The 23,236-nt window shown below is 45.9% G+C and overlaps 1 protein-coding gene across 4 annotated transcripts in view; it reads right to left on the minus strand.

Annotated features, from left to right (window-relative positions):
• Nucleotides 1-272: 272 nt before the first annotated feature.
• aimp1a (aminoacyl tRNA synthetase complex interacting multifunctional protein 1a) overlaps nucleotides 273-23,236 on the minus strand; it is a 72,806-nt gene continuing 49,842 nt past the window's right edge. For 3 of the 4 annotated variants that reach the window (XM_038792707.1, XM_038792706.1, XM_038792708.1), the window contains exons 4-7: nucleotides 20,460-20,642; nucleotides 7,535-7,734; nucleotides 6,103-6,271; nucleotides 273-509 (exon numbers count right to left, since the gene is read on the minus strand). In XM_038792707.1, coding sequence (XP_038648635.1) covers nucleotides 343-509; nucleotides 6,103-6,271; nucleotides 7,535-7,734; nucleotides 20,460-20,642 — 719 coding nt within the window. In that variant the 3' untranslated portion in view covers nucleotides 273-342. The remainder of the gene's footprint in view (nucleotides 510-6,102; nucleotides 6,272-7,534; nucleotides 7,735-20,459; nucleotides 20,643-23,236) is intronic. The other variant, XM_038792705.1, reaches the window with a different exon arrangement.

Here is a 23,236-nt window from a genome sequence, read left to right on the forward strand (position 1 = left end):
TAATTTTCTGCAGCTGAGGTAGTAAAAATAATCCTTGTACCACTGCAGCGCACACAACAGATTTTTAAAGACAGCTAATAAAGTGTATTCAAGTTGTTACATTGTTTAACTCCAACTAGATTTAGAGTGATTAGACCAAACAATATTTCGGTTATATGTCAGAGTATTTGTGGTATGCAAATTTAGCCACATCATGCAAATACATCCTTTCCATCAAGATAAGCTGATGGAAACACAAACGCACTCAAACAAAAGTGAATAACTCACAGCAATTTAATGTTTTCAAATATTTATTGTGCTTTTTGCAATATTTCACTCAGTGCAACTGTAAGGACATACAAGTTATTTAATTCCACTATTGGCCATTGTCTGAGCTTTGCAAACTCCCTTTCCTTTCACCTCAAATGGCGTGCCTTTGTATGTGGCAACATACTCCGCATTTGTGTTCATGTCAGGCTGAATTTGATCCCATATTTTCTTCTTTGGATTTAGCTCCTTGTCAGGTTCACCTGAAGAAGAGGAACATAAGAGATACAGATATAAACTTAGTTTGTTGCAGTGGATATTGTTATTACAGCTTCACACAGGCGAAATATAAATGGTAATATAACTTTGATGCTGAAATTTAAAGTGGCGCAGCAGAACACAGAAATTCAAGGGTGCCGATACAAATCTCCAGCAAAAGAGGCAAATTTAGATAGATTCTGATATGATTGAGGGAATGAACTGGTAAATGACAGAGGAAATGCTGGACAGGGTCACATTCTATTCTATCCTGTCTTACAGTTTAGTTGATTTGGGTCATTTTCCCACCTTTTGACTTACGTAAGATTGTCATTCCCTCAATAGAGGTGCACATTGATGGGTGAAAATCAATGAAAAAAGTTCAAGAAAACTGTCCCAGATTGACTGATTTTTTTACTCCTCTTGAACAGACACAAATAGTGACATTGGTTAAATGCATCTCCTCGAAGCCTTTCCTAAGGCCATGCAGTGAAAATTGCATTCTATATGCCGTAACTGTATCTGGGGGATGATTCCCATACTACAACACTGATGGGGCAGGTCCAGCTGAATTGGTTGAACAGCTGGTTTGTGATGCAGAGCGAGGCCAACAGCGCGGGTTCAATTCCCGTACCGGTTGAACCGTCTCAACCGTGCCCCTCGCCTGAGGTGTGGTGATCTTCAGGTTAAATCACCACCAGTCAGCTCTCTCCCTCGAAGGGGAAAGCAGCCGATGATAATCTGGGACTCTGGCGACTTTACCACAGTAATTAGGTACCTGCTATTGCCTTCCCTTTACAGCCTTGAGCTAGTGCAGCATCAGCTCCGGAACCCTGAGATAACCCATTTGGTTGCTGCTTCAAATGGGCCCAGTAGTAGTACTGGAAGCTATGTACAAGAAATCCAATTTAAATTTCCAAATTTGAATACAGTATGAAGTTAATCAACTGTTTAAAATTACACAAAGATTCAGTTTCCTCAGTGGAAATATTTCCCCTGACCCCCAAAGCTAACATTCAAGAAATAAATAGAAGATTTAATGTGTCTTTTCCATAATGAGGTGCAAAAGTTGCACCCAGAACCAAATACGTCCTACAAACCATCAGGGCACACCTCTATTGAGGAAGTGACAATCTTAAGTGAGTAGGATGGAAAAATGACCCAATTCAACTGTATAAATTTATTGTTACTACTTTACTTTTTCCATCCTCTGCTCCTATTCATAATATCTGTACTGTAGGGATTCTATGGACTCATTTTAGTGACTTACAAATTTGAATCTATAGATCACCTTACTCCTTTAGCACCAGTAAATACTAGTGTACATGTCAATTGCTTGTATTTTCTTTCATTTATCGACATCAAATTGGAAGTGCACAAGGACAGCACGGTACCACAGTGGTTAGCATTGCTGCCTCACAACGCCAGGGACGCGGGTTCAATTCCGGCCTTGGGTCAATGTCTGTGTGGAGTTTGTACGTTCTCCCAGTGTCTGGGTGGGTTTCCTCCGGTGCTCCGGTTTTCTCCCACAGTCCAAAGATGTACGGGTAGGTGGACTGACCACACTAAATTATCCCTTCGTGTCCAGGGATGTGAAGGTTAGGTTATGGGGTCGCTGGGATAGGGTGGGACATGGATTGGTGCAGACTCGATGGGCCGAATGGCCTCCTTCCGCACTGTAGGGATTCTATGATGTCTTCCCATGTTGCTGACTAATCTTACATCTTCCGAAAGTCTATCACAGGGCTCCTTAACAAACCTTTTCCTCTTCAGCAAATGTAGAAACTGTGCTCCCTGTGCCCAAGTTATTTAAATACATGGAGATCAAACATGGATCTAGTATTGACACTTGGACACTCCACTTAAAGTGTTACCTCCAGCTCTTCTTCAACCTGAACAATAATCCATTCACCAAAATACTTTGTTGCCTATCAGTCAACAATGTTGCCAGATTTACTCCAATCCCACAGGGCCTTTGTAACCAGCGAATGGTGAGGCATTTTATTAAATGCTATTGAAAGTCCATGGGCTGGTTCTCCGTTTGGGGGACTATGTGCTGATGCCAGCGAGGGAACAATGGCATTTTACGCCTGAAAAAACAGCACAAAACCTCCACCGATCCTGGTACAGGCATGCAGCGTAGAGTTCCCACCTCTAGAAAATAGCACATGCACTCCACGCCGTTGGGAACTCGAACCATCGGGGGTGGAACATTGAGGGAGGGCCTCAGATAACGTTCTGAGGCTGGCTATGTGGCGCACTCGGTTTTGGAGGGGGCGGAGCATCGCATAGGCGGCGCCGCCCCCGATTTCAGCGGCAACGGGGATTCTCCATCCGATCGCTGAACATGATTTCGGCGTCAGTGATCAGAGAATCCCGCCCCATATACCTGCGGTTCCTTAGAAATCCTACAATGCAGGAGACCATTCGGCCAATCGAGTCTGCACTGACCCTCCAAAAGAGCACACTACCTAGTAGGCCCACTCCTCTTCCCTATCCCTCTAATCCCACCTAACCTGCATATCTTTGGACACTAAGGGGCAATTTAGCATGGCCAATTCACCTAAACTGCACATCTTTGGACTTCATTCCTTTATCTATCTAATGTCACTTACCATATATACTCGCGTATCATGCGATCTCGCGTATCATGCGACCCCTAAATTTTCGTCCCCAAAACATGATTTTATGCTATATCTCGTGTATCATGAGAGTCACTTTTTTGGAAATTAATGCCCAAACTAAAACTTCCAAATGGTATCATTGTCTGTGGATTCTGCAGAGTGGATTCTGTTGTGAAAGCTGTTCGCGAATCGAACAGCTTTCCAGCTGGCTTTACTAGCGTCGTTCTGCCACTTGGACGTTTCCATTCATAAAAACGGCAAGTAAAACACCCGCGAATTCTGTGAATACTACTCTTCAGATTTTGACCACAGCATTCTGATGGGAAGATGTTCAGCCACTTGACGTTTCCATTCATGTTTTTATGAATGGAAACGTCAAGTGGTTGAACATCTTCCCATCAGAAAAAACAGCAAGTAAAACACCCGCGAATTTTGTATCCCGTGTATCATGCGACCCCCCAAATTTAGGTTACAATTTAGGTCTTCAAAAGTCGCATGATACGCGAGTATATACGGTATTTAAAAAATGATTAAATTGGTCAAACATGGGCTTGAATTTTACAACATCCTGTTGAATTGGTGGGGTGGGGGTTGGGGTGTCATGAAAACTGAAGCAGTTGGCCAGCCCGCTGCCTCCTTGCTTCCCCCTTTACCTGTCCCCCATATTTCATGGGGTGGTTAAGGCGTCAGCCAGTCCACCCACTCTCTGCCCTATGGAGGCCTTAATGACAACATTCCGCCTTCATCGCAATACCAAGTGCAGCTGGGGAAGGTGGAATGAGGGTGGCCGAGGTATGGCGGGTTTCACTACAGAGGTAAAGGTGGCAATGGTGGGGGGGGTCCTTTGTGCCTATCAATGGTATGCACTCCACCTTCCCCTTCTCCCCCCCCCCCCCCCCCCCCCCCCCCCTCTTCCCCAACCACACCTTTGTGTCTTCCCCCGTCCTTTAAAATCCAACCATCCCCCCCACCGGGTCACTGATCCCTTCCTGACTAAAATGCCTGGACTTAACTAAAAGTCCTGTATCCACATTCTTCCTTCCTGGGGACTGTGTATAGTCCCAGCAATGGCAACTACTTGCTTCTGGTGCTGTTGAGATACAGAGCTGCCAGCCAACCTGATTTATTAGGCATCTCTTGAGGGGCAGAAATCCCACCCTTACCTCAGTATGACCACCCGCAGCGTATTAGCTATGAGACGGCAGGTTTCTGGTGTGGTGCCAACCAATATTTGGGCCAGGTCGGCATGGACAAGGAATATGTGCCCCTGTAAAATTCATTCTTTGCTTATCCTTGATTAAGCCATGTATTTCTAAATGTTCACTTATTTCATCTCACATTGTGTCTCCACAACTGACATTAGACCAATTAGTCTACAGTCATATTGGTTATCCTTCTTTCCCTTCTTCCACAAAGGCATTCCACCATTGGCTACTTTCCAGACCCTTGGTATAATTTCATATTTGAGGAAGGCTGAAAAATTGCATCCTCAGACTCTTAGTTCCTTTTTGACTTCTTTCGACAACCTCGGGCCCAAGTAATCAGTAACAAGTGACCTATTCACAATTAATACATTATTTTAGAAAGTTTCTTTATACTGTTGTCTCCAACAATTGTTCCATCCTTATTTCCAGTATACACACGCTCTTACTTCAAACCATTTGTAAAATAACAAATGGAAAGTATTTAATGTGGAATTGAATGCCCTCCAGTAACATGTTTACAGGCAGGGGGCACATTTAATCAGCCAGGAAGGTGTCGCTGCCTCTCTACCTCTGCTGCAATCAATGCCACTGTTAAAGTCCAGCGATGGCAGGGCAGTCGCCACAAAGAGAGCTGAAAAATAACCCCCCTCATGTTTGTTTGCTGGCTCGCAAGGGGGTGGGGGGGGGGGGGTTACCCTCATTCAAAGGCACTCGGTGTCTGATCAAGGAACCCAGGAGGGAGCCTGCTGAAAGCCACCCTTATGGTATATCTTCTTCTGACCCCACCCTAGCCAGCGATCTCCACCCCACAACACCCTGTCCTCACTCACCTGTGGCTGGGTCCCTCACTGATCCCGGGCCTCTGATGCTGTTATGCTGGCAGCTGCCATCAGCGGCGCTGACAGCATCGAGCAGCTGTTGGCCTTTCAGGGGATGGGAACTCTGCCTCAGAGGGTCCTTGATCCTTGGCGGGTGAGATCCCCTGAATTAAATTTTGGCCATAATCTCAGTCATCTGTCCTTGCTCCATAACTGGACTCAACCCTCAGGAGTTCCATCCTCTCTACCTAACCCTTAAATGCTTTAAAAGTAATTACTAATAGTATTTAATGTGCTTGAAATGCCTAAATTTATATTTTCCATCAGATGCCTGTGTCTATGTAAAACGCCTTGGTTTAAATTCATGCAAGCTTCCTTACAAATTATTAGCTCAGGAGACTCGCGATAACAAACGTAGTTCTCTGTTGATTCTTAGACAAATCTTCCTTTACTAAGCATGTCAGATCAATTTGTACGGTTACCCATGAGATAGATGCCAATTATTTGACTGAATTGCTTTGTATTTTGAAAGTGAGGTGGTGTGTGGGGTGTGCGTGTGTGCGTGTGTGTGCGTGCGTGCGCGCACTTCACAAGGACTCAGGCTAGGACTTCTGTTGGCAAACAAAAAACTGTAACATAACTCCGTAACTAAGTGCAACTGAAGCACATCAGTATGGGTTCCATTGCATTTTTGTACCTAGACTTACCATTCCAAATGGACTCAATGTGGAAAACTTACCATCAGTTTGACTGTAACTAGAATGGCACCCGTTGAATCGGAAGGCAGGATGTAACCATCCCTTCATCAAAACTCAAAATTCATATCTTAGTCTCAAGCCAACTAAGGCACATTCAATGCATGGGTGCATCTACACAGGTTTACAAATGATCCGTTCAGTCAGAATCCCTTTTGCCAACCATTAAGATTGCATACTGTGATCATCTGCTTACCAGGGTAGTCCTCAAAAGTTACTCTATCTCCAGGCACAGCATCACTTGGTGGATCCAAGATTTCAACTTTCTCTGGTGAGCTTGCACACATCACCATAGCTTGCGAGACCACTCCCCGCATTTTAGCTGGTTTAAGGTTGCATAATATTATCGCCAGTCGATTTTGCATCTGCAAAGACAGTAAACCTTACAAGGCTATTTTCTAAAGCTTTTTCAAAGACCTTAAGCAACACTTTACTATATTTGTATACAATAGAATTATAATGATTTAAAAAATCCAAAGGATAATACAGTTCTAGAGGATTAGACTGCTCCTGAATAACCCACTGGGCATAAAATAAATCCCAAAGTTGCAACTCTCATTTTAATTAAAATGGTTAAATATTATGGTGCAATAAAGAGACGATTTCAGAATATGCCATTATCCAAATTGCATACTTTTCAAAACAGAACACATCTAGCACAAATTTGCCTGGCACATGTTTTGGATTTCATCTTTTACAATAGCACATCTGGAGACAATGTAAAACACGTGAAATAAAGTGGAACAAACTGGTAAGTACTGGAAAACAATTTCTCCATGTTGACGGTTTATCGGCAACTTAGAACAAATTCACATAACTGATGCATCAGTACATTTCAGTTTCCTGTTGCGCGCTAGATTGTGTTTTGTGCATAAGGTTGGCTAAAAATTGAGAAAATTATTTGAGAACTGAGTCCAGCAGATGGAACAAAGGATAAAATATTTTCTTTCTTCTCTCAAACTACAGTTTGTTTCTACTTTTTAAAAACAATTTGCATGGCTACTGGCTCCCTCTTAACTAGTTTACCAAAGGTTACACTTTTATTAAATCGATAACCAGAACCAGAGATTGTTTATTTGGGAAACTAATCAAACCGACATGAAGCTCACAGACGTTTATGTTCATAATCGGGCAAGTTGTATAAAACTTAGCTAACCTTTTTTATGAAGTGACCTATAGAACTCACAAACAGTGCACCTTTCAGTTAAAATCGTATTGATGAGTAAAAGAACTGATCAAATGAAACATAAAACATTGAAAGAATAGGAAAGCACTTTCACAAGTCCACAGAAATGAGGCTAGAAAAGTACCGAGGGGTGAAAGTAGAATCAAATTCTCATCCATTTTAGTTTTTGTCCCCCAATTTACATTGGTCAAAAGCCGAAACTAAAATTCTCACTTGTACCCATTTCTTTTCATTGGTCCAACTAACTATTCCCTCCTTCAGCTGGAAAATATACAAAGCAGGAGCATCTTTATGAAAAATAAGACTTTGACACCGCATTCTATATCCAATTTAACCATAATGGATGTTCCTTAATTGCCAGAGAACAATGCAGCAATGCATGGGGCACTAGCTTCATATATTTTTCTTCTGGTATTACACAGTGCTTTTAACCAAACATTACCTCCTCTATGGGCACATGTTTCACCAGTCCACTGACAACAGTTCTTGGATTTTCTTCTCCAACATCAATCTCTTCCACATACAATGAGTCAGCATCAGGGTGCTTTTCAGCAGTGATGATACGGCCAATACGCAGGTCTAAACGGGAAACGTCAATTGGTTTGGAATCATCGCCACCTCCTGTTGACTGTTTCTTCTCTCCTTCAAATACAGGAATCAATAATGAACACTTCAAAAGCTCACACTTGTAGACCAGATAAAACGGTGCATTTGTGTTCAAAGCAACCGTATGCACCTTGTTGAGTAATGATTATAATGTGATTTCATAACTGCAGCATCCTTTGTAGCAAATCTGTAAAAGAAGCATAATATATTCTACACAGAAATTTGTTTTGCTTGAAAATGTAGGCACTGTGAACCCCTTATTATCCAAGGACTTAACACAATTTTGCAGCTGAAATGAACAGGCCATCAAGTTCCTTAATATGTCAACTCCAGCCACTCTACATATTGAATTAAATCATTCTTCACTCTCCTCCCCGACAAACTGCAACACCTAATGCCTTGACGGAGGAACCTGTGGAATATTTAGGACAAAACATTACAATTTCTTTCTTGTAAGGGATTGTGCAAATGGCCAATTGTGAAAACACTGAACAAATGCTACGCAAATATTCACCATTCTAAATAATTTTTATTGAAATTTTTTTTACAGAAAATATAACAATGAAAAGCAACAATAAAACACCATAATAACTGTAACACCCCCAAGACCGTATCAATGCATGTATCACACCCCCCCCCCCCCCCACACCCAGTAAACAACAAGAGAACTTAATAATAAATTAAATTAAAATTAAATAAGCAAACATAGTCAACGTTCCCCCCTCCCCTCCCCCCCGGGTTACTGCTGCTGCTGACCCAGTACCCTATCGCTAGCCAGAAAGTCGAGGAAAGGTTGCCACCGCCTAAAGAACCCTTGTACCGATCCTCTCAGGGCGAATTTGACCTTCTCTAGCTTAATAAAACCCGTCATGTCATTGATCCAGGTCTCCACGTTTGGGGGCCTCGTATCCTACCATTGTAGCAAGATCCTCCGCCGGGCGACTAGGGACGCAAAGGCCAGCACACCGGCCTCTTTCGCCTCCTGCACTCCCGGCTCCACCCCAACCCCAAAAATCGCGAGTCCCCAGCCTGGCTTGACCCTGGATCCTACCACCCTTGACACTGTCCTCGCCACCCCCTTCCAGAACTCCTCCAGTGCCGGGCATGCCCAGAACATATGGGCATGGTTCGCTGGACTCCCCGAACACCTGACACACCTGTCTTCGCCCCCAAAGAACCTACTCATCCTAGACCCGGACATGTGGGCCCGGTGCAGCACCTTGAATTGGATGGGGCTAAGCCGCACACACGAGGAGGAAGAGTTAACCCTCTCCAGGGCATCAGCCCATGTCCCATCTTCGATCTGTTCCCCCAGTTCCCCCTCCCACTTAGCCTTTAGCTCCTCTACTGACGCCTCCTCCACCTGCTGCATTACCTTGTAGATATCAGATATCTTCCCACCTCCGACCCAGACCCCCGAAACGTGGGAAGCAAAGGGAATCCCTCCACCTGCCGCCTATACCTGCAGATACCTGAACATATTCCCCGGGGGGAGCCCAAATTTCTCCTCCAACTCCCCCAGGCTCGCAAACCTCCCATCAATGAACAGGTCCCTCAGCTGTCTGATGCCCACTCTGTGCCAACCCTGGAACCCCCCATCAATGTTCCCTGGGACGAACTGATGGTTCCCCCTTAAAGGAGCCTCCATTGAGCCCCCCACTTCCCCCCTATGTCGCCTCCACTGCCGCCACCACCGGACTCGTGGTATACCTCGTAGGAGGGAGCGGCCACGGCACCATTACCAGGGCCCCCAGGCTTGTATCTCCACAGGACGCCCTCTCCAACCATTTCCATGCTGCCCCCTCCCCCTCCATCACCCACTTGCGCACCATCGACACATTGGCCGCCCAATAATACCCCGAGAGCCCCCCACCATTTCTACCCCGCTCCAAGAAGACCCTCTTCACCCTCGGGATCCCATGCGCCCAAACAAAGCTCATGATGCTGCTAGTCACCCTCCTAAAAAAGGCCCTAGGGATAAAGATGGGCAAACACTGAAAGAGGAACAAGAACCTCGGGAGAACCGTCATTTTGACGGACTGCACTCTACCCGCCAGCGATAGCGGCACCATATCCCATCTTTTGAATTCCTCCTCATCTGCTCCACAAGCCTGGTAAAATTAAGCTTATGGAGAGTCCCCCAACTCCTGGCCACCTGCACCCCCAGATATCTGAAACTCTTCACTGCCCTCTTAAACGGGAGCCTCCCAATTCCCTCCTCCTGATCACCCGGGTGTACTACAAATACCTCACTCTTGCCTAGATTTAACTTATTGCCCGAGAATCTCCCAAACTCAGCCAACAGCTCCATCACCCCCGGCATTCCCCCCTCTGGGTCCGCCACATACAACAGCAGGTCGTCCGCATACAGCGATACCCTATGTTCTTCCCCACCCCGCACCAGGCCCCTCCACCTCCCAGACTCCCTCAGCGCCAAAGCCAAAGGTTCTATCGCCAGTGCAAAAAGCAAGGGGGACAGGGGGCACCCCTGCCTGGTCCCACGGTAGAGCCTGAAGTACTCTGATCTCCTTCCATTGGTAACTACACTCGCCATCGGGGCCTCATAGAGCAACCTCATCCATTTGATGAACCCCTCCCCAAATCCGAACCGCTCCAGCACCTCCCACAGGTACCCCCACTCAACTCTATCAAACGCCTCCTCTGCATCCAGCGCCACCACTATCTCCGCCTCCCCCTCCACTGCCGGCATCATAATAACATTTAACAATCTCCGCACATTCGTGTTGAGCTGCCTTCCCTTGACAAATCCTGTCTGATCCTCGTGTATCACCCCTGGCACACAGTCCTCTATCCTGGTGGCCAGGATCTTCGCAACTTAGCGTCAACATTGAGGAGCGAGATTGGCCTGTATGATCCACACTGCAAGGGGTCCTTATCCCGCTTCAGGATCAGAGAGATCAGCGCCCGTGATATCGTCGGGGGCAAAGCCCCCCCCTCCCATGCCTCATTGAAGGCTCGCACCAACAGGGGGCCCACCAGATCCGCATACTTTTTATAAAATTCCACCGGGAACCCATCCGGCCCCGGCACCTTACCTGACTGCATTTGACCAATCCCCCTGACTAGCTCCTCCAACTCTATCGGCGCCCCCAGCCCCTCCACCAGCTCCTCTTGCACCTTTGGGAAACGTAGCCTGTTCATGAAGCTCTCCATCCCCTCCCCCACATCGGTGGCTCCGACCGGTACAGTTCTTCGTAGAAGTCCCTAAAGACCCCGTTCACCTCTGCCCCCTTCTGCACCACATTCCCACCCTTATCCATCACTCCACCAATTTCCCTAGCCGCATCTCGCCTACGAAGCTGATGCGCCAACATCATGATCGCCTTCTCCCCATACTCACATACTGCGCCTTGCGCCCTCTTCCACTGTGTCTCCGCCTTTCTGGTGGTCAACAAGTCGAACTTGGCCTGCAAACTACGCCGTTCCCCCAGCAACCCCTCCTCCGGGGTCTCCGCGTACCTCCTATCCACATCCAGAAGCTCCCCCACCAGTCTCTCCCTCTCCCTCCGGGCCCAGATGGAAATCAGCTCCCCCCGGATCACTGCTTTCAGAGCCTCCCAGACCATCCCCACCCGGACCTCCCCCGTGTCGTTGGTCTCAAGATACCCCTCAATACTTCCCCGGACCCTCCTACACATCTCATCAGCCAGCATCCCCACATCCAGGCGCCACAGCGGGCGCTGGTCCCGCGCCTCCCCCATCTCCAGCTCGACCCAGTGCGGAGCATGGTCTGAAATTGCTATGGCCGAGTACTCGGCATCCTGCACCTTCGGGATCAATCCCCTGCTCAGGACGAAAAAAATCTATTCGGGAGTAAACCCTATGTACATGGGAGAAAAAGGAATACTCCCGCGCCCTCAGCCTCCCAAACCTTCAGGGATCCACCTCTCCCATCTGGTCCATAAACCCCCTCAGCACTTTGGCCGCCGCTGGTCTCCTACCGTCCTTGAACTGGCCCGGTCCAGTGGGGGATCTAGCACTGTGTTAAAGTCTCCCCCCATGATCAGGCCCCCCGCCTCCAGGTCCGGAATGCGGCCCAACAATCGCCTCATGAAGCCAGCATCATCCCAATTCGGGGCATATACATTAACCAGCACCACCTTCTCTCCCTGCGGCCTACCCTTCACCATAATATATCTGCCCTCCTTGTCCGACACCACCTCAGACACCACCCTCTTCCCCACCAGAATCGCCACCCCCCGGTTCTTCGCGTCTAATCCGGAGTGGAAAACCTGCCCCACCCACCCCTTCCAGGGTGTGGCCATTCAGGAGTTGCAGCAGCAGGCCGCTGAGTGGGAGGAGGAGGCCGTGGTCCTCGTGGGGAAGGTGGAGTTGCACCCTTCCTACCTGGCCCGCCACCTTCAAATGGGTTTCCTGGAGCATAGCAACGTCCGCCTTCAGATGAGAAAATACCCTAGTTCTCTTAACCGGCCCATTCAGCCCCCTCACGTTCCAGGTGATCAGCCGGATCAGAGGGCACCCCGCCCCCCTCCCCCGCCAACTAGCCATAGCTCATCGACTGCTCGCTCCAGGCCAGCACACCCCGCCCGACCCGTTCCCCATGACGATAACGCCTCTCCTCTAACCCCCCAGCCCACACCAGCTCCTTCCTGGTCATTCCAGCAGCAACCCGGTATCCCGCCCCACTCCTCCAGGCTAGGACCCCTCCTAGCCGCGACGCACCCTCCATGGTACTTCCGTGAGTCTGCTGATTTCTGCTGACCCGGCAGCTCCTGCCAAAACCCATCTCCTCCCGGCATGGGGTCATCCCCCTCTTGCCACACCTCCTTGGCACCGCTTCAGCGCGGGAAAGAAAACCAGTAGAGGCCACGCCCCCACCTCCAGCTCCGCCCCCCCTGCCCCGTAGAGAAGAGAAAATATTTTTAAAAAATAAAAAAAACAACATTCCCCACATAACCCAAAACCATACCCAACAGACCCACCCGGAAACAGAGCAAAAAACCAGCATAGAAAACACATGTCAAAGTTACAAAAACAGCAACAGCAAAAACAGCAACGACCATAGTGCACCGGACCCCACAGCCCCCAAACCCTAGTTCGAGTCCAGCTTCTCTGCCTGTACAAAGACCCACGCCTCCTCCGGGGACTCGAAGTAGTGGTGCCGGTCCTTATATGTCACCCACAGACGCGCAGGCTGCAGCATTCCAAATTTGACCTGCTTAGCATGCAGCACCGCCTTCATCCGGTTAAACCTGGCCCGCCGCTTAGCCACCTCCGCACTCCAGTCCTGGTAGATTCGCACTACCGAATTCTCCCACTTGCTGCTCCTCTCTTTCTTGGCCCAGCGCAGCACACACTCCCGGTCGCTGAATCAATGGAACCGCACCAGCACTGCCCGCGGGGGTTCATTTGTCTTGGGCCTCCTGGCCAGCACTCTGTGGGCTCCCTCAAGCTCCAGGGGCAAATGGAAGGACCCCGCTCCCATCAACGAGCTCAGCATCGTGGTCACATAAGATGGAAGATCCGACCCTTCCAGCCCCTCCGCCAGGCCCAGGATCCTCAAATTCTTTTGCCTCTTGCGGACATCCAGCTCCTCCAAGCGGTCTTGCCCCTTTTTGTGAAGTGCCTCGTGCAACTCCACCTTCCCCACGAGGACCACGGCCTCCTCCTCCCGCTCAGCGGCCTGCTGCTGCAACTCCTGAATGGCCACCCCCTGGGCCGTCTGGGTCTCAAGCAGCTTGTTGGTAGTCGCATTCAGGGAGTCCAGCAATTCAGCCTTCAGCTCCACAAAACAGCGCAGAAGAGCAGCTTGCTGCTCCTGTGCCCCCTTCCACCAATCCTCGGGTGCTCCGTCGGCCGCCATTTTGTCCTCCTTCCCCCGTTTTCCCTGGGGAGCTGCTGCAGCCTTTTACTTTGCCCCACTCCGGGTAAGCACCATAAATTTCGGGGAATGTTCCTCCAAACACCTTCCCCCACCGGGAATCATCGAAACAGCGCCGTTTGGGGCCCTAAAATTGGCCCGAAAGTCCTTTAATAGCGGGAGCTGCCGAACGTGCGGCTTAGCTCAGCATCACCGCAACCGGAAGTCAAACATTCACCATTCTAAGGGAATGGTTAATAATTTACACGAGTCACAACAGAACAAAAGACACTTCTAGTTTTTAAATTTTAGATTGTAGGAATGGGGAACACGAAGACAAATATTTTAATTTTTAAGAGGAGCATGCTTTAAATAAAAGCCTTATAATCTTTGTTAAGGCATGTTATTTAACAAATCATCAATTGCTGCTTTTTTTTTGAAAGATGAGGAAATATAATTGAACATTCCACTACAATGCAACTCGGAAAAAGAATGAAACCACAAGAACTCTGCATGGACCTTTTCAAGATTATATGTCTTCCGAAAATATGTCCCACAGCCAACCAACCATTAGGAAGTAGATCAAGACCACACATAAATTTTAAATCAGGCTCTTAACAGATCTGGGAACTAAAATATTGCAGAATGCCATGGGAAGTAAACAAAAATCACCAGGGTTCGGGAAATTGTATCAAGGAGACCAGGTCTGGGAGTTGAATATCCATGGGTACTCAGTATTTCAGAAGGATAGACAGAAAGGAAAAGGAGATGGTGAGCTTTGCTAGTAAAGAAGGAATCAGTTCTGTTGTAAGAAATTATGTAGGCACTGGAGATCAAGACGTGGAATCATTCTGGGTAGAAACATGAAATAGCAGAGGAAAGATGTCCCTGATGGAAGTAATCTTTAGGTCCCCAAATAGCAATTCCGAACTGGGGTACAGTATAAACCAGGAAATACTGGGGGCTAGTAAGAAAGGTAGTAAGAAAGGGAGAATCATGGACTCTATGGCAGGGAGACCAGCCCCTCAGCCCAGACTGGTCCAGGCCAATCAAAAAGCACACCTAAGCTAACCCCATTTGCCTGCAATTGGGCCATATCGCTCTAAACCTTTCCTATCCATGTATCTGTCCAAATGTCTTTTAAATGTTGTCAATAGTAGAATAGTACGATCATAATCGTGGGTGATTTTAATATGCATATAGACTGGATTAATCAAATTGCCAAGCATAGTCGCGAGGGAGAATTCATTGAATGTATCAGGGAGCAGGCTATTCTGGATTTGATATTGCCTGATGAGGGGCGGGATTAATTAATACCTCGTAGTTAAGGATCCTCTACAGAAGGGTAATCATAGAATGACAGAATTTCACATTCAGTTTGAGGGTGAGAAACTGGAGTCCCACACTAGCATTCTGGAGTGAAACAAAGGTAATTAAGTAGGGTTATGGAGAGCGGGCAGGAAAGGTGAGTTGAGGCCGAGATGTGATCAGCCCTGAATGTATTGAATGGCGGAGCAGGCTCGAGGGCTGAATTGCCCACTCCTGCTCCTAGTTATGTTCTTATGTTACCATGGTTCGTATATTTCAATAGAAATTTAGAAACTGACAGGGAATTCTAAAATTTTATGACCACCTCATTTCAATCTCATTATAACTAAAAACACACAAAGTCAATGAAAGAATCACTAACATTGAGGCAAAATACCACCAAAATCTGAAAAATAACCATGTAGTTGGAAATGCTCAGCAGCTAGATAGCGTCTATGGACAGAAACAGATGTTGTTGTTTCAGGTCAAGATGACTCTTCATCAGAACTAAAAATAATGGATTACTCTCTTGTGACTTTAAAAAACAAAATATGTTTGTCTCTGCATCACATTTTCTGGCATCACAATAAGGCAAGTTTAAGATTTGGGTGTGAGGAAGGACTCAGGAAAATATTTTAATGTTAAGTATCGCTCCTATGAAATTACAAACAGCACCATCATGGCGCTGAGACTTGGGTTTTTCAATCCAACATTGCTTCAAGTTCAGATGTGATTTGTGGGTCTACCTTGCCACGCATTAACTTCATATGGAGGGGGAACTTGTTTTCTTACAAAACATCGTTAGCCAGCATTTCCAGAAGAGGTGATTGAGATCTGAGTGTTTATGTGTCTCCTCCAATCTTCATAACATGTAGACACATTGCCAATTTCAGTAGAACATACTCCCAGTTTAACTAAAATCAACTATATACCAATTTTCTCCCTTGTTTGAGAAGCTCCCAATTATCATTATGTATTTGCATCACCAGATGAGAATTTTTCTTTCCAAGATTTAGTACACTCAAAACAGCCCAACACCACAACAACATTAACAATATTCCACAGAGCGCTATGATGCTACTACTGCACATTGTAATTGCTGCATGTTCTTCGAAAAGTTGATTTATTATGCAGAGTCAAGTGCTCTAGAATTAGTTGTCGTCTGTGTGGACATTTGTGCCAATTTTTGGACAGAGTAACTGAGGAGCAGGGCATGATCAGTAAGAGTAGGTTGTGTGTTCTTTTGAAAGAAAGTTGGGAGATCAAAGTTTTTCACAAAAGTCTGGGTGTGCAATATGGAATGCATCACATTGAGCAGCTTCCTTGAGAAGAAATAATTTATATGATTGAAGCTATACACCCCTGTAATTCTCTTCATGCGTGAAAATCTACTGCTTGGATTTGAGGGCATAATAGAATAAAATAGAAGAGAATAGAATCCCTACAGTGCAGAAGGAGGCCATCCGGCCCATCGAGTCTGCATCAGCCCTTGGAAAGAACACCCCATTTAAGCCCACAGCTCCACCCTACCTCCATAACCCCATCTAACCTTTTGGACACTAAGAGGCAATTTAGCATGGCCAATCTACCTAACCTGTACATCTTTGGACTGTGGGAGGAAACCGGAGCACCACAGACACTGGGAGGAAGTGCAAACGCCACATCGAGGATGGAATTGAACCTGCGTCCCTGGAGCTGTGAGGCAGCAGTGCTAACCACTGTGCCACCCACGATGCTGAAATGCATTGAAACGTTGCACTGAGGTTTAGGATGGGAAGCAGTCTATTCTTAGTTTTTCAGGTATTCAACCGTTGCTGTCATGTGGATATACTGCGTTGGACAGCCTAGCAGAAGGTGCTGAATCAAATTCGCAACCAATACAAGGGTGGGCAATATTCTATTTTGTTTTTCAGGATTCAAGTTGGTGCTGCTTAGACACTGGAAATATAACCATACACAGGAGCTGAATTTCATTACTGCAACTATTTAAAAGGAGTTTAGGGTGGAAAATATTGTTTAAAAAAATTTTTTTTAGGTCTTCAGTTTGCACTGCTTAGACAAGTGGAACATACCCGTACACTGGACTGACTTGACAGGTTCTGAATAATTTCCACACTGTAAAAAACATTCAGAAGGGTTTAGGGAGGGAAACATTTTATAGTTCTTAGGTTTGCAGGTTTCAAGTTTGTGAAAGTGGAACATAATCTAGCCTTGCACTTCAGTGCAACACAATACCTTTGCATTTTCAAAGTTACGGTCTATCTGCTTGTTTGGGCAAATGAAAAAGATCCAGTGACACTATTCATAGGAGGGGAGATTTTTAAAAAAATTTATAGTGCCCAACTCATTTTATTTCCAATTAAAGGGTAATTTAGCATACACCTACCCTGCACATCTTTGGGTTGTGGGAGTGAGACCCATGCAGACACAGGAAGAACGTGCAAACTCCAGACAGACAAGTAACCCGGGCTGGGGTCGAACCCAGGTTCTTGGCGCCATGAGGCAGCAGTGCTAACCACTGCATCGCCATGCCACTCAGGAGGGGAGATCTTAAATGTTTGTGGTCAACATTTATCTCTGAACCAATACAATCAAAAACAGATGAACTGGTCACCTCTCACTTGTTATCCCTGGGGCTTAATGCACAAAATTGGTTGCAGCATTTGCCTCATTAGATAATTTAATACACAGGATAATAATTCATCATCATTCATTGAGTCAGCTGTGGCTCAGTAGGTACACTCTCACTTGGGAGTTCAATTCCCGCTACAGGGGCAGAATATTCCAACTGTACCCGCCGGTGGGATCCTCCAGTCCTGCTGACAACGATCCCCGTGCCATAGGCTTCCCAGCAGCATAGGGTACAAACAACAGGAACTCCACTGACAGCAGTAGGACCGGAAAATCCCACCCCAGGGCTCGAGTACAAAAAGCAAGATTGACTCTTCAGTACAGTACTGATGGAGTATTGCATTGTTGGATGTTTCATCTTTCCAATGAGATGGTGAACCAAGTCCCCATCTACTTTCTCCCAAGATCGCACAACACTATTTCGTAGAAGAGCAGTGCAGTTAGCACCAGGACCCTGCCAATATGTATTATTGATTATCACATTTCCTTTGTGATAGCTTGTTGCGTGCATACTGGCTGCCACATTTCCGACTTTACAACAGTGACACTTCAACAGGACCAGATTCGCTGTGAAGTGCTTTGAGGCATTTGATGGTCCAGAAAAATGCTAAATAAATGCAAGTCTTTCGTTTTATTAGCTGTGGAGAGTTTTGGAACAAGTTCTTTCAGTTTAGAACTGTGTTTTCTGAGTAATTTCCTTTGGGAATATATCCAGCTTTATTTAAGATAACATCTTAAAGAGTCACTGCAAATAATAAAAGCAAAATACCAGAGGCTGGAAATTAACACCATTTCTCCCTCCACAAATGCTGGCTGAGTGGAGTATCTTTGTGAAGCGTTGCCACAGTGCTTCGTAGTTTTATAAAAAGAGCTAGTTGACAAATGCCGATGTCTCCTCGTCTAGCTTCTTGTTCAGATATTGCAAGTGGTTACACATTTTAATTAACATCGCTTCAAAAATACCATTCTTAAATGAGTAAAAAAAAATCCTTTCCAAAACTTATGGGTTTAAGTGCATAGGCTTAAAGTTTAGGAGTCCCCATTGAAATCAATGATTTCTAGGGCTCGCATAACTTTTACTATTTTATAAACTTTTACGTAGATTATAAACATTGAGCAATACTGTTTGAAATGGAGGTTGACCATTGTTTACTATTCATTATTCCCCTGTACAAAAAATACATATGTTTCATTTGAGTGATTTTCAAAAATATGATTTTACAATTCATGCCATGTTATGCAAATTATACGTAGCCTGATTATTGAACAGTGCTCACTATTACGATTAAATAAACTGTTCAGTCCTCCAACTTTGTACCCATGCTAGAGTAAAACACAATTTGGTATCCATGTGACAAACGATGCTAAGATATAATAAACTTGCTGTTCGACAAATGTGTTTCTTAATCAGTCAATACCATCTTTAATCCAAATTATGAGCTATCTGGAACATCTGTATTTGACTACTGGAACATGTAAGAATCCCCACAATATCCTGTTAAAATGCTGGAATTCTGGATCCACATCAGATAACTGGCTCCACATAAAAATCCTCTTTCCATTCTATTAACAGCAGCTTCAGGCCCACTGTTTTGGTGCCAGCTGCATTATTCTTTCCCATAAAACTGAGGGTGGTGAAGGGTGGGGAGGGCATGGTAACAAATGGCGAGATCTTAAGAAGCGTTCCGATTAGAACCAACTATCTCAAAAAGGTAAATGTTTATAAATATTTTCTGTTTTCAACCAGCGGTGAGATTTAACTTTTACATACACAAAAATGGTCAGCTGCACAATTTTTTTTTCATTTTGCAGTGACCATAATGTGAACAAAAGAATTACTTACACTTTTACCGCTTGTAAATCACTGTGTGAATCTCTATGCAGAGGCTCTCAAAACTTCCCCATCCAAACGAAAAATATGACAAGCAGATGCCAAGTTGAAAGGATGTGTCATTTATTCAGTCATGGGCTTTGTTGTTGACAAGGCTGGCATTTGTTGTCTTTTGAAGGTGGTGTTGGGTCATCTACTGAACCACTGCTGTTCATGTGGTGAAGACATGCCTGCAGTTGTATCAGAGAGGGAAAACTAGCAATCTGATCCAGTGACAATGAAGGAACATCGATGTACTTCCAAGTCAAAATGGTGTGTGCCTCGGGAGGGGGTCGCGTTCCCAAGTCCCTGCAAAAGGTCTCACTGGTTCAAAGCAGAGAAACTGTTTGCGTTACGATACATCCTAACATCCGCAAGTCCAATTTAGCTCAAATTTGAATTTTGTCATTAATAAGTACTCCTTTAATAAAAGTCAAGTCCAACCAGCATGTATGAAATGTTTGATGATACCCAGTTTCACCTTGTCACCATCTTCTCTTCACAGCTGTCACTGTCTTGAATAATTGCTCATTTGTTATCCAGCTTAAGAGGAGCAAATCCAAAGGCATCCCTTTTGGCTTTGACCAGAAACTCCACACCCTCGTCACCGATTCTACAGATGTTTGCTCTTGCAAACTACTTGATGTGCCATTTGATCCTGAGCTGATGGGATAAATCCTGTATCACATCTACAAGCTCCAATGAAAGGATTTCAAAATTCACCTCCTCCCCTTCAAATATCTCTGCTGCCTTGCCCCACTAAATTGGTAATCTTCTCCACCATTATGCCCATGCATACACACTGTACACTTGCTGCCTGCTTTTTTAACATTACTACTGCTGTTCTATGCTCACCCATTACATTTCTCTCTTCTGGAAAGCCGTGCCTACCTCCTGCCACTTTGGCATTTCTCTTCTTATTTTCAAAACCTGCTCCAAATTCTTCTCTTTGGCCACATCCTCACTTCTCCTCCTTTATCCTGAACTTGTTTTTTGGGGCACACTGATGATGTGTTTAAGCGCAATAATTATACAAGTTCACTCTTTAATCTTTATGAATACTTAAAGTGCTTTGACGTACACTTTATTACTGTGTAAAATAATGTATACCTTGCTCAGGATTAATACCTTTCTTTTCCGGCTTCTTGTCTGGTTTATCTTTCTTTTTCTTGTTTTCACTCACTTCCGGTGTTTTTCCGCTAGCAGTTGGAGTAACCAATGCAGCTGGTGGAGACATAGATGTTACAGAACTGGATTGAACGGAAACTGCTGCCGGAAGTGGAACCTGTTTAACTGGAATTCAAACATTTCCACATTAGAGATGACACAGAAATCAACATGAAATGCACAGGTTTAGTATCTTTCAATTCTAACTTTTCAAAGGCAGACAAGTAGCTCTGGATAACTAAAGAAGCTTTAAGCAAGTACCCTACTTTGAAGCTCTCCCATTATAATTCTGCTCATCGGTAAACATGAAGCTTAATCATTTTACTGACAGCAAGTGTGGAATGGATACTTAAGCGAGAGGTGATGGTAAGGCATTACGAGTACCAAAATTTTTATTACCCGACTGTAATAGTTGGAAGAGATGATGGAATAGAAAGCCGCATATCCAAAGTTGCTGATGAAATGGGTGGCATTGTAAGCAATGAAGCATAGAATGACCAGGAGATAGTGATAGATTAAGTGAATAAGCAAAACTGTAGTAAATAGGTTTCAATATAGGTAATAGGAGGTCATCCACTTGTGACCCAAAAAGGATAGAACAGGGTTCTTTATAGATGCCAAAAAGTTAGAAACAGTGAAATGAAATGAATTGAAAATGAATTGAAAATGAAATGAAAATCGCTTATTGTCACAAGTAGGCTTCAAATGAAGTTACTGTGAAAAGCCCCAAGTCGCCACATTCCAGCGCCTGTTCGGAGAGGGAATTGAACCGTGCTGCTGGCCTGCCTGGGTCTGCTTTCAAAGCCAGCTCTTTAGCCCTGTGCTAAACCAGCCCCAATGTGCCAGCACGGTAGCATAGTGGTTAGCACAATTGCTTCACAGCTCCAGGATCCCAGGTTCGATTCCCAGCTTGGGTCACTGTCTGTGCGGAGTCTGCACGTTCTCCCCTTGTGTGCGTGGGTTTCCTCCGGATGCCCCGGTTTCCTCCCACAGTCCAAAGATGTGCAGGTTAGGTGGATTGGTCATGCTAAATTGCCCTTAGTGTCCAAAATTGCCCTTAGTGTTGGGTAGGGTGACTGGGTTATGGGGATAGGGTGGAGGTGTGGGTTTGGATAGGGTGCTCTTTCCAAGAGCCGGTGCAGACTCGATGGGCTGAATGGCCTCCTTCTGCACTGCAAAACAAAAAAATTCTATAAAATAGTGGCGGTCCATACACACTTGAGTGTCCAGACATATAGATTATCAAAATGCCATGAACAGGTGTTGAAAGATTAAAGGCATGCTCGTCTTTAAATATCTAGAAGTCATGGTTTAGCTGTATAAAACCCTGTTTGGACCACACCTCAAGGATTTTGAGCAATTATGGGCAGCAAGGGGTACAGCACAGATTTCCCAGAATGATTCCTGCACTCCAAAGGTTATTTCACAAGGAGAGATTACATAAATTTTCTTTGCATTCCTTACAATTTAGAAGGTTTAAGTGGTGATTTGATTGAAGTTTTTAAAAGATATTGAGGAAAACAGATAGGGCAAAGAGAGAAGTTATTTCCACTGGTTGGGGAATCTAGGACAGATGGCTGGTCAAAGAATTAGAATCAGGGCCGGGATTCTCCTCTACCCGGCGGGGCGGGGGGTCCCGGCGTAGCGGAGTGGCACCAACCGGCCGGCGCCAAAACCCGTGGCAACGGCCTTTGGTGCCCGCCGCCCGGCGTCGGGGCTGGCCGAAAGGCCTTCGCTGGTCTGCGCATGCGCGGTAAGGGGTCTCTTCTGCGGCAGAGGAAGAAAAAGAGTGCCCCCACGGCACAGGCCCGCCGGCCGATCGGTGGGCCCCGATCGCGGGCCAGGCCACCGTGGGGGCACCCCCCGGGGTCCGATCGCCCCGCGCCCCCGCCAGGGCCCTGGGGGCCCGCTCGCGCCGCCAATCCCGCCGGCACCAGTGTTGCTCCAATTCCCGCCGGCGGGAGATGCCTGTCAACGGTGGGACTTCGGCCCATCGCGGGCCGGAGAATTGTCGCGGGGGGGCACGCCGATCGGCGGGGCGTGATTCCCGCTCCCGCCGATTCCCGGGTGGTGGAGAATTCTGGCCACGGCAGGGGCGGGATTTACGCCGGCTCCTGGCGATTCCCCGACCCTGTGGACAAGGTTGGGTACATGGAATCATGTTGCAGATCAGCCATGATCTCTCAGAATGGCAGAACAGGCACGAGGTATTCAACTGCCTACTCCTGGTCTTATGTTTCTCGTTATTCTGGGTGTCCTAGCCAATATTTATCCTTCAATCAACATCTTTATAACAGATTATCTAATCAGCATCAAATTGCTGTTTGAGAGCACTTGCTGGGGACAAATTGGCTACCTTATTTTCTACATTACAAGTGACAACACTTCAAAATAAATACTTAATTGGGTGCAAATGCTTTGGTATGTCATGAAGGGCACCATATAAAGTCTTCCATTTACTTCATCATTGAGATTTGTGTCAAAGGAGCAAGGGGAATCTTTAGCAAATGTGCTAATGGGACACGAGTGGAGGAAGATTTAAAAAAGTCATAAGGTAGATGACCAGGATAGATTGACTGCTGATGAGTAGATGGGAAGACGATTGATACTTTTCAATGCAGTATGAATAAATAGCTTCAATGTAGTACTGTAGTTATGAATAGAAATACAGTAGTGTTGGATTGTTTTAGTGCAATCAAATTTAAGGATGCATACAAATG

This window comes from Scyliorhinus canicula, chromosome 3, assembly GCF_902713615.1.
Source record: "Scyliorhinus canicula chromosome 3, sScyCan1.1, whole genome shotgun sequence".
Taxonomy (NCBI): Eukaryota; Metazoa; Chordata; class Chondrichthyes; order Carcharhiniformes; family Scyliorhinidae; genus Scyliorhinus; species Scyliorhinus canicula.